The sequence below is a fragment of the Sceloporus undulatus genome, chromosome 9, assembly GCF_019175285.1.
Source record: "Sceloporus undulatus isolate JIND9_A2432 ecotype Alabama chromosome 9, SceUnd_v1.1, whole genome shotgun sequence".
NCBI lineage: Eukaryota > Metazoa > Chordata > Lepidosauria > Squamata > Phrynosomatidae > Sceloporus > Sceloporus undulatus.
The window spans coordinates 21,942,815-21,953,947 of record NC_056530.1 but is presented as its reverse complement, the minus strand read 5'-3'; the positions used below and the strand labels follow the sequence as shown (position 1 = coordinate 21,953,947).

The window sequence follows — 11,133 nt, the reverse complement described above, 5'->3', positions numbered from 1 at the left end:
ACATTGAATCTCACTATTTCAATGTCTGAATTGGTTCTGCTCTCACTGGGATAATAAATGTAATGCTGTTAACAGTGGCTGTACATGATTGCAGTTATGAATGCATAACCAAGAGTTACACATTCATAACTGATTTGTCTTTGTGATCCCTACACATTCACAACCGTGGTAAGAGCAAGAGGGTTAAATAGGAGCCAATGGATGTCTGATCTCCTGTCAACTGGGATGCAGCAGACTTGACAGGAGGAAGTGGAATTGTCAGCTCCGATCAACAGAAGCGACTGCTATCATTTTCTTAAAGCATCTGTTGCCAGGGGCTTTAAGAGGACTGGACTCTATCCCCGGGGTGGGAATTAGGCGATGCTGAAGATGACAGGATGCAACTCTCAGCGTTCCTCACCACTGGCTAGGGTTGCTGGGAATTCCAGTCCGTCAACACCCAGATGATCACCTGATCCCACCCCAGCTCTACAATGTGCCCTGCATCCCCACAACCCACATTTAGCAGGGGAGGCTGTGATGTGAAAACCATTTCTTTAGTATAAACAGGAGGTCACAATTCCATAATTTAAACACTTTTTTTTTTGTTCCCAGACACACAACAGTAACAAACGTTTAGAGCAGGTAGTAAAGTGACGAAGGCACAGGGGGAGCGTTGGCAGCTTCCGGGCACGTTCTTCTGCGGACTCGGACGCCAGGGGGCAGGGCTAAGCCACCAGACACCAGCTGGCAGGCAAAGGCCGCAGGGCTTTGGGTGGGGGGCAGAGAGAGTGGGAGGGTGACATGCATCTGGAGGAGAGGGAAGAAGAAGGGGGAAAGTAAAGAGCAAAACCAGAAGTGTCCTCCGAGGTCCTCGTGACCATTGTGGTGGATCTGAGCAGACCTAAAGCCATGTCAGCTCCTCCTCCTCTCTTGCTGCTCTTGCCAAGCTGGGACGAAGCATACATCGATGGTGCGCAGGGGTTCTGGCCCCAGTATGGCTTTTTTTTCCTGGGGGAGGGGAGCCAGTCCCATGGGAGTCGGAGTCCTCCTCTGGGAGATTTTCAGCTGCTCTGATGGGAGAGGATCTCTCTCTTGGGGTGGAGTGGGGGGTGAGGACAGAAGGAGGGTCAAATTCTGCATGTGGAGAGCCCAAGGGGGGTTCACAGTGAGCTGGGAGGGAGAGGGACCCCCCACTCTGCTAGTCCAGAGTTTGTTTTGGAAGTGATGGGTGGGTGATATAAATGAGGGCAAAGACCCCTGTGGTGAACACTTGAGCCAGGCTGATCCCGCCAGACGACACCACAACATGCAAAGCGACAACCAATGAGAGTGTGCTTTTGAGCATATACAGAGAATAGGCTGACTGACCTGCCATGGGACCATATTCAACATCCCAGGCAAATGCTTTTTCAGCTATTGCAGAGAACCTAATGGACCAGTTCAGCCATTCCTGGTTTCTTCAAATGTTCCCTTCAGCCGCTGCTGGAGTAAAACAACTGCTGCTGAATCCGCAGTGTGCAGCCATGCCTCAAACAGAGTTTGGAAAATTGGTACTACAACTCATGCAACTGCTCCTTCTCCAGGTCAGCCTACCATAATGGAAACACAGAAGTCTCCCTAGTACTAACCACACACCTAAACCCCTTGCTTAAGACATATGTCCTCCCAGATCAGGGGTGGGCAAGCTGCACCCTGCCAGCTGTGTGCAGCCCCCCAGGCCTGTTTTGTGGTAGCCAAGAGTAAAAACAAAACAAAACATTTTTATGCCCCAGAATGTCCTCTGGGGGAATGGGGGCCAAGTTTAGGCCCAGAGAAGGCCTTTTTTGGAAAGAGGCCTCTAATGGAATGTCCTCCCCTCTCCAAGCATGGGAAATGTGTCCCTCAATGCTACATAAAGGCTGTCTGGGGGCCAAAAAAGTTGATTTTGTGGGGGTGCAGACCTCCAAATTCTCCTGGGGGCTAATGCAGCCTTCCACCGTTGCCCACCTATCCTGCACTTTGCTACTGACCCCTTGTATCCAGCACAGACATTTCTCTGGGGAAGCAAAAACTAAACCAAGCATTCTCAGCAACCGGCTGGCTGTTTTCAGGCCAAATTATTGAGATACTTTGGCCCTCAAAAGCTTATATTCAGTCATTCCATAATACCAGAAACACAATCCCGAAGGGAAGACCTACAGCAAGTAGCAAAAAGCAGCTCATGCCCTCAGCACCTGCGGATGTAACCCAGGCTCTCTTTTTAACGCACAGATTGCCAGTTCCAGCCAACGGGAGATTAACATCAATTGTGTAAGCCATGCAATGTCACACAGAAACAAAGCTGAGGTGAAAACAGATTCAAAGCCATCCCAAACTTAAACTATGTTTAATCTTTATCCGCTGATAACCAAGCTTAGAGTGGGCCCACTGAAAAATCAATAGGACTTCAGTCAGCCACTTCTAAGTTACCTTATTGAGTTCAATGGCTCTACAAGTGCCCAAGTCTGGATCCAATCCAATCCACTCTATATATTATCAAATTATCCTTCTGGACATTTTCAATTGCCAACCACTAGATTAAATACATATCTTTTAAAAGATGATTTTGTTTGCCTTGAACCAATTTCCAGAGCAGCTGTTAGCAAGATGTTATGTGAGTTAACACATAACCTGGTTCCTAAGGAAGTCCATTCATGAAGGCTAACAAGCAGAATCCTTGAACTGGCCAAAATCTCACTTAGCTTGGGGGTACCACATTCCCAAAGGCACACATTCACAGAACAAAGATAAGCCAAGCATGCCATCTACCACAAGTCAACTATGAAGACAGTGAAATGCACCTGCTGTGTCACAGAGCCCAAATGGCATGGCAGAGATCAGCTCTGTGAGCCCTTATAGAACAGTCTCTGCACATGTGACACCTCCAATAGTGCCATATTCTAAATCCTACCATCCCTGGCATCTGCCAAGGTTGCCATGACTTGGTGTCCAAAACATTTGTAGGGTGACAGGTTAGAGAAGTCCAAGAGAGAGAGAGAGAGTCCGGTCCAAAGTATTTACTTCCAGCTACCAACCCAAAGTGTCCACGATAGGAAAGCCACTGTCCCTAAGCTGAGCAACGTTAAGGTATTCTTTCCTCAATATTTCCTAACACAGATGCTCTCCAGACATGTAGGACTATAACACCACTGTACCCAGCCATGGTCCTATGCTACAGGATTCACAGTCCAACATATTTGGAAGGCATTCTAGCTGGTAAAGGCAGATCTATCTGGGCAGATGAACTGCCCCACCACACTGGTAATTCCACTTCAGTAGCCTACACTAATTGTAAAATGCCATCCAGTAGCACCTGGATACTTTTGCTTGCGTTTATGTGTGTAAGAGAAAGAGAGAGAGAAAAGAGGTCAGCTGTTGCTCCTGTAGTTTTAACTGGTGAAACTACAGTCAAGAACTAGAAACCCTGGCCTCCGACTGGCTATAATGGCACGTTGATTTCATTATCCTGGTCCAGCCCAACCTTAGCATTAGATGACTGACTATGTGGAGTTTGCATGGATGTGACAGTGCAAATGTATGTGGGAAATCTCCATTGATCTGGAAGGTGGAGTGGAGAGAAACAAAAGTGTCTTCAAGTAGCAAGCTCAGCTAGTTCAAAGTGAAGTCCTCTGAGCATCTCAAAAAACTGGAGAGAAGAATTTCAGGGGGAGTCAGAGAATGAGGGATGAAAGAGCAGACAGCAGCAAACTGGACCCCAACACTGAAACACGACACTGGCAAAAGAGTGGCAGGAGCTCTTGGGCAGGATCTTGCTGGATCTCAAAGACTAAGACTAAGGAACGCTTCTTTGGGGATCATTTGGTTGCACTAAGGAGTCTGGCAGGGGGACTGAGAGGTTGCTCTTAAGACTGAAGCGACTCTCTGCTGGATGGAGGTGCCAACTGTGTCCTCTTCATCAGCAGAAAAACTGGAATATCTTGTGCAAAAATACACAAAAAACTAAAACAGAACTTTAAAAAAATAAGAAAACAAAACAAAAATTACAGGGGTTCTTTTAAAAGGGTTTCTTTTTGGGGGGCAGGGTCATTTCCACTGTGCAAAAGGGATTCTTTCTTCTTTCATCTAGGAGCTGGGCTGGGGCCACCGAAGATCAGGAGGGATCCAGTCAAGTCCAGAGCAGCGCAGCTCAAAGGCAGTTCAGAATCTCTTGTCTGGGAGTCTTGGGGCAAGGGAAGCAGGGGAGAAGAAGAGAGGAGAGGAAGGGGCAGCTCAGTTCACCCTTGTGCAAAATCTGCCCTCCAGCGGCCTGTGCTAAAATCCTTAGCTTTAAATACGGTTCGTTAATTAATACTTTTAAATAGCTGAGAAGTGCAAAGGGTCCTGTGCTACATAGGTCTCCATATATTAAGTAACTCCATTAGTGTCTCTCATTCCAGGAGAGGGAGGGAGGGAAGAACCTGTACATACAGCAGATACCGAAGAGTCTGAGCGTTTCACCGTCTTGGCCAAACGGCTTCAGCAGGGCAAGGAGCCAGAGACACCTGGTTGGACACTGGCCGACTGAGAGCTAGTGCTGGGTTATACTACCGTGCCGCTCGGAGAGCCACCGTTCTGAGTGTTCAGGGTCTGAAAAGAGACAAGGGAGGGGGGAAAGTGTAAATGTCACCATGGCCTCTCCATGCCATAGGTTGGGTCTAGAGATGTGCAAAAGCTACCTAAATGTGGAGTGGGGCACAAATCCATTCACAAAGAGTCCAGAATCCTCTTTTTCAATGGGGCACAAAGAGTTATTATCTAGTCCTATGCTCCATAGCCAAAACACACACCCACACACACAGGCAGCTGTCAAACCTCAGGGGGCTACTATCTCATTTTACTAGCAGGTGACACAGTTGGCCTTGGCTGCAAAGAAAAAGGGCAAGAGGGAAAGGTGCTGCACTTGGGAAATCAGCCATCATTTCCCTTCCCCTGGCAGCTGAGACCAGCTGCTTCTTCCCTTTGCTTGACGTCTGCCAGTGTAAGGGAAAAGCACAAAACATTCTGTCCACTTGATCCAAGATCTTGACCAAAAAGAAAATAGCACACCAGGAGGAACAGTTACAACTGGATCTGGATTTAGCCATACTGAGTAACCCAGTGTGACTTGAACCCAACAGAACCTAGCTAGGGTAATCATGAATAACTTGTCCCACTGATTCCATTGGGTCTGGGTCTGTCCTAACCATGACATAAAGTCAGTTTCACTCTCAAAACCTTTCTCCCTGATCTGCTATTTTTTTAAAGGCAGGGAGGTCTGTACCATGAAAAGATGTTCAAAGAGTATAGAAAAGGCTCTTCCAGGCAGAGATTCCGTTAGTTCCTTCAACAGGCTCTTTGTTCTCTCCGCTATGGAAAACTAGCGCCCGGCTTGGGTGTCTGCCCAGACCTGCCCCAGGATTACAGCCAGGGAAAAAAACAAGAGACAAGGCATCAGCTGCTGCCACCAGAGGAACAAAAGCAGTGAGAAACAGCAGCATTTCCAGGGGATGAGGGCCAGCGTAAGAGGTTCAGGGGGCAGGAAATACCAAGTGAATTCCAACTTGTGACAGGTTTAGTTACCATTCTAGACCTGCACACCAATGAAACTAGAAAAGGTAAAGAGCAAAAAGAAATATCTAGCAAGAACGTCCGTTTTAGATCCATGACCATTTTGCACCAGGGCCTCAACTCGGTTTATCCTTACCACACTTACAGGATGCCTCCCCCTTTTCCCACTGGAAATCTGCAGCCAGCCCTGTCATAATTTGAAGAAATGCCTCCTCCTGGGGCACATGGGGGGGGGGTCTAAAACAAGGCTGGGCCCAGAGTCTCTCTCACAAATCATGCACAGTGTACACAACATCCTCCAATCTTTACACATCTTAAATGTAGAACAAAGTACCAATGAGACATTAAATGAACTTAGAATTAAATGACCCATTAATGTCCCATTCCCATCCTAGGAGAAAGACAGGGTATAAATCAACCCATCAATCAATCAAACAAAACTAGCCTTGGAGGATTAGAATAGGGCAGGCATTGTTTTGCCTACAACTTTCACAAGCCCTAGCCAGCACAACCAATGGTGAAACTTTGTGGAAGATGCGGTCCAGAAATATCTGAATGGCCACATAATCCCTGCTTCCACTTTAGAATGGCTAGTATTCACTATCACAATTACAAATGAGTAAACTAGTGTCACTCATTTGTAACTGATCTGTACTCATGATCCCTCTATATTCAATAGTTTAGGTAATGCATAGGGATCATAACAGTTCCCTAGCTAACTAATTGGGCATTTGCCCCTGTGAGCCATTAAGGTCTGTTCTGTCAATCAGGGGAGACTGATATGAGGAGAAATTGCAATAGTAATCCAGTTTCTGTTGCACTGGAGATCACTCATGGTAGAGGGTGAAAATGTTGGTCTGTTGTGCCCCAGCCGACAGAACAGGGCCCCGTCCCTCAAAATGGTTGATGTCCAGTAAGAAAGAACTGGGGTGGGTGGGCCAGGAAATGAGAATCTGGCTTTTATGGGAGGGGTGATTGACTTAGGAACATTATTGGGGGAAAAGGTGGGATATAAATGAATATAAACAACAACACAGCCACTGGTCCATAATAGGGATCAGGGCCACCCTAGAGAAGGGTTTCATTGCACATCATTCCTGCCGGTGTGTTTGTATGTGTATCGTTTTACTTACTGCTTTCCCTGGCCTGGCCCAGGTGCAGATGAGGCCCTCCTGGCAAGCGGTAATAATACAGTCCTCCAGGAAAAGCAAGACGGTTAGCCGCTCATGGGCAATCTTCTTGCAAACGAGGGGCTCAAGGAGGGGCACTTCGTTGATGCGGGGGCACAGGGCAGTGCCCAAGACCTTGGCGGTGTCCAGTTTGCTTTTGGGCACCACATTGAGCTTATCGTTGCTCTTGCTGATGTTGCCCAAGCTGTGGTAGCGCTTGTGCTCTTTCTCAGCATTCTTCTCCTTTCGCTCCTGCAAGGTGAGGGTGGCAAACTTGCCAATGCTGAAGGGCACCACCCCGTCAGCCACGTGGCTCTTGGCAGCACTGGTGACAGCCGGGTGGGGCAGGCTGTTGGAGCGAGACAGGGAGCGAGGGAGGGGCCCTCCGCTGGTGGATTCAGCAGCCAGGTTGCTCCCACCGCTACCAGAAGGGGGGATGCCAGTGCTGAAGGTGTTGGTGAGTGTTCGGGCCCGGGACAGTGGGTGATGAGGGTACAAGATATCTTCCGTCAGATCCCAAAGGCAGAACTGTGTGTCCTGTCCGGCAGAGCCAAAGCGGTAAGTCACCGAAGGCGTACTTTTGGTGCTGTGCTTGGAGAGGTGGGAGAGGGTACTGCTCGTCCTCACCCGGCCAAAATTGGTTGAATCCTGGATGTCCTCGTCACTTCCACTGAACTCCCCGCTCTCGTCATCTTCTGTGCTAGTGGTGAAAGGGTCAAAAGCCACCGCGTTGACCCATGACTTGTGGCCGTGACCTCTGGCAATGACTCGGCCCTCAGCAAAAGACCAGACCGTCACCAGGTCATCCTCACCGCCCGTCACGATGTAGCGCCCATCAGGGCTCCAACAGACGCACAGCAGGCCCCCAAAGTAGCTCTTCATCATCCCCTGCAGGAGCATGGAGTCAAAATGGAAGACGCGGAGACAGCCATCTTGGCTGACACAAGCCAGGTAGCGGCCATCAGGGGAGAAGGCGAATTCGTTCAGAGCTCCTTCACCGACTGCCCACTTCAGCAGTGGGTTCCGGGCATTCTTGCTCTTGCAAGCGTAGACGGTGAAGCCCTCGCCTTGCTTGAGGAGGGTGTACTGTGGCGAGGCTGAGCCACAAGGGTGCTCCACGTTGTACAGGTAGAGGTGGCCGCTGGCGTGAGAAGCCAGGAAAAGGCTCTCTGTCTCAGGGATCCATTTCACAAATGTGACTTTCGTCTTGTCAATCAGCCGCTGAGGGGTGAGAGGCAAAAAAGGGGGCAGCAACAAAAGTTAAATCAAAATAAATAAATAAATAAATAAAATCAAGTGTAACTAATTTATTATCTAAAGACTGCAGCCACAAAACATATTAAAAGTGTCAGTTGCAGAAATACAACTGGATGCTGCCTATGTGACCTTCATTCCATGAAGCTGCCTTGTACAGAGACAGAGGGGAAACTGCATAAGGAGGGATCCAAGAGGTCAAAATACTTCCTTGTGCAACAGACTTAAAAGTACATACATCCTTGTATAGTCAGCCCTTGGTATCTGCTAGGGTTTGGCTACAGCACTCTCCCCTCCACAGATACTAAAATCCATGGATGTTCAAACCCCAATAAATACAATGGCATAGTATGATGGTGCCCCTTCTATAAAATAGCAAAATCAGTCATTGAATCTGTGGCTACGGAAGGCTGACTGTAAACCCAAATTATGTGAGCATATGTCACCACAAGGATCCTGGGCTTTGACTCACCTCTTCATTGAAAAGCTTAGTGGTATCTTTCTTGATGAGATCCAGATACTGCACCTGCCCAGCTGAGAAGCCGACCAGCAGCGAGATGGTTTCCGACGCAGCTGTGAACTGGTTGAAGTCGTGGCACGTAGGCTGCGTCCCCTTGTAGATCCGCTTGTCGATGGGCTTCTTCAGGTCAATGGACTGGAAATTCAGCCAAAATAAAATGGACAAAGGCATTAGAGTACAGGGATGAAGGGCTAGAAATGAAACCTTGCGCTGACTGGGTTCAGGAGATGTTTACAGACGCTCCTTTACTCTGCATACAAACTCTGACTTTGGTGTGCAGCTGTTTCACTAATGAAGGCCTCACATCACGAGGCTCCTGCGCTGGCCACAGATCCCAACTTCTTTGGCTTTCTTAACTCACTTTATGCAGGATCTCCATTAAAAACAGCCTAGCTCTAAACCCTTCACCAAAAATCTAGTGTCAACTACCTCTATCAAGAACCACAAAAGTTACTAGTCCAGGTACATACAACCATTGTCTGTGATGCAAAAGGCATTTCTGTAACACTTCTCAGCCTGGCTAGGCAGCTCAGAAGCAATTTCGATGTGCCCCGGGACACAACAACGACATGTTTAAGCAGATGTAACTTGGCTCCGTTTATTCCCTTCTCCTTATTCATCAGGAAGGACGAAACGCCTACGCAAAAACCTCAAAACAATTCAGCTCCCAATGATCCATCGCTTTGCCAGATTGTCTGCAGTTTCACTTAAAACACAGCCATCCCGCCCACTCTTTCTCCAGCTAGGCTTCTTCCTTCTGACGCTTCTCCGCCTCTTCTTCCATTCCTTGGCATTCCCTTCATCCTCACCTCCTCCATCTTCCAACATCTCAATCCTTCCCTTCAGTCTCAGTCTGAACTGCTCCCTTGCTTCTTCTCCCTGCTAAACTGCTCTCTTCCTGAAAATGTGGAGTGGATGAAGTACAGGTCAAGAGTCAGGGACGATGGGAACTGTAGTCCCAAACCATCTGGAAAAGGAGAACCCATTTCCACCCAAGGATCCCAGTCTTTTGCTGAACCCTCCCTTCCTTCCCTGCCAGCGATGCCAGACTGAAAGCTGGAAGGAGTTCTCTGACGGAGAAGGCTAAATATCCCAGGAAACTACAATTCCCAGAATTCCACAGCACTGAGCCATGGCTGTTAAAAGTGGTATCAAACCCAATTATTCCTGAAGTGCCTACGCAGCCTTAAGGTATAATTCTGTAATATGCTAGCCTTTATATCCAGTAATGTATGGGCAATTCAATTTATGAGTAACAGGCTCCTCTACTGTACGGGGGGGAGATCAATCTGGCTGTGGGTTTGTGTTTGTGTTGGTCATCCTCCAGGCGCCCCTTCTGGTTTTCGCAATGGCAACCCGGCTCCTCTAGCTCTAAGGATCTTGTATGATATAATTTAAGGGTGTGATTTTTAATCCTCCTTTGCCGCGGGGATGGCACTCCTCACAGGCATTAAAAGCACAGGAGCCCTCTCTGGCTTGGAGGGTGGCAACCCTTCCCTCTAAGTCTGAGGGTCTCGCTTGATACTATAATTGAAAGGTCCAGCTGTGAATGTCAGAAGAAGGGAAGACATCAATGGAGAAGGAAGAGCCCATTAGAAGCACAGGAGCCCTCTCCGGTTTGGAGGGTGGCAACCCTGCCTGCTACCTGTCTCCCCTCCCCTTCCTTCCTTCCTTCCTTCCTCACCCGTCGCCCCCTCCCTGGGGCTCCTCCGGCTCCGGAGTAGAAGTAGAGCTCCCTTCCGAGGTTGAAGCAGACGCGGCTCCTCTCGGCGGACAGGGACCCGGCCTCGCCATCGCCGCCTCCTCCTCCGCCGCCACCGCAGGGCTCTGTTCCGGAGGAAGCGGAGTGGAGCCGCACCAAGGAGAGCCGCACCGGGGGCAGCGAGGGGACGGGGGGCGCCGGGCCGGAAGCCGAGGAGCCGGAGGAGGAGGCGGCGGCGGCGGAGGCAGCAGGCGGAGGGGCGTTGGCGGAGGCGGCGGCCGAGGAGGCTCCGGGGACGTTGGCGGCAGCGGAGGCAGGCCTGGAGCGGGGCTCCGGAGCCCCCAGGAGCCGGTAAGCGCCCTCCCGGGTCCGGAACTGGCTCTTGATCTCGTGCGGCGGCGGCGGAGGCTGCGGCGGAGGCGGCTGAGGAGGCGGCGGCGGCGGGGACGGACCTCCCTCTGGGGCCACCGCCGCCGCCATCTTCCCACCGCCGCCTCCACCGGAAGTGGAGACCCCTCGCCTGACCCCGGAAGCTGCGTCAGCGGAGCCTTGGCAACGCCGGGAAGGCCGGGGCGGGAGAGAGGCGTCGCCAGGCAACCTCGCAGTAGGAAAGGGACAGGCCTTAGCAACGGGGAGAGGCCCTTAGCAACCGAGGGAGGAGGAGGAGGAGGCGGCCCTTAGCAACCAAGTACCAGGATGCTCTTTGTAAGACACTAGTCTTCTCTGGATGCATCCTCACTGAAGAAATAACCCGGGTTGGCACCGCTTTGACTCTTTACTGGATCAAGGCTATGGAATTCTGGGAGTTGGCGTTTGTGGTGGGGCCCAGAGCAGAGCTCTGCTCAGGGCCCCACTACAAACGCCAACTCCCAGAATTCCATAGCCATGAGCCAGACAACAAGTTAAAGCGGTGCCAAACTGGGTTATTTCTCCAGTGTGGG

The 11,133-nt window shown here is 50.0% G+C and overlaps 1 protein-coding gene across 1 annotated transcript; it reads right to left on the bottom strand.

The window, feature by feature from the left end:
* Nucleotides 1-559: 559 nt before the first annotated feature.
* Nucleotides 560-10,705, bottom strand: DMWD (DM1 locus, WD repeat containing). The gene is made up of 4 exons (XM_042439063.1): nt 10,175-10,705; nt 8,443-8,625; nt 6,681-7,937; nt 560-4,587 (listed from the first exon to the last, which is right to left on the bottom strand). Exons 1-4 carry the CDS (start codon nt 10,670-10,672, stop codon nt 4,540-4,542), a joined length of 1,986 nt encoding a protein of 661 aa, XP_042294997.1. The 5' UTR covers nt 10,673-10,705; the 3' UTR covers nt 560-4,539.
* Between the last annotated feature and the right edge of the window lie 428 nt (nt 10,706-11,133).

Bases quoted from the DNA above. Each gene is read 5' to 3' on its own strand.
- DMWD (XM_042439063.1), bottom strand. From the start codon at position 10,672: ATGGCGGCGGCGGTGGCCCCAGAGGGAGGTCCGTCCCCGCCGCCGCCG. The intron at 8,626-10,174 runs GTGAGGAAGGAA...CTGAATTTCCAG, and splicing joins CCCCAGGGAGGGGGCGACGG to TCCATTGACCTGAAGAAGCC. The intron at 7,938-8,442 runs GTGAGTCAAAGC...CTCACCCCTCAG, and splicing joins CTAAGCTTTTCAATGAAGAG to CGGCTGATTGACAAGACGAA.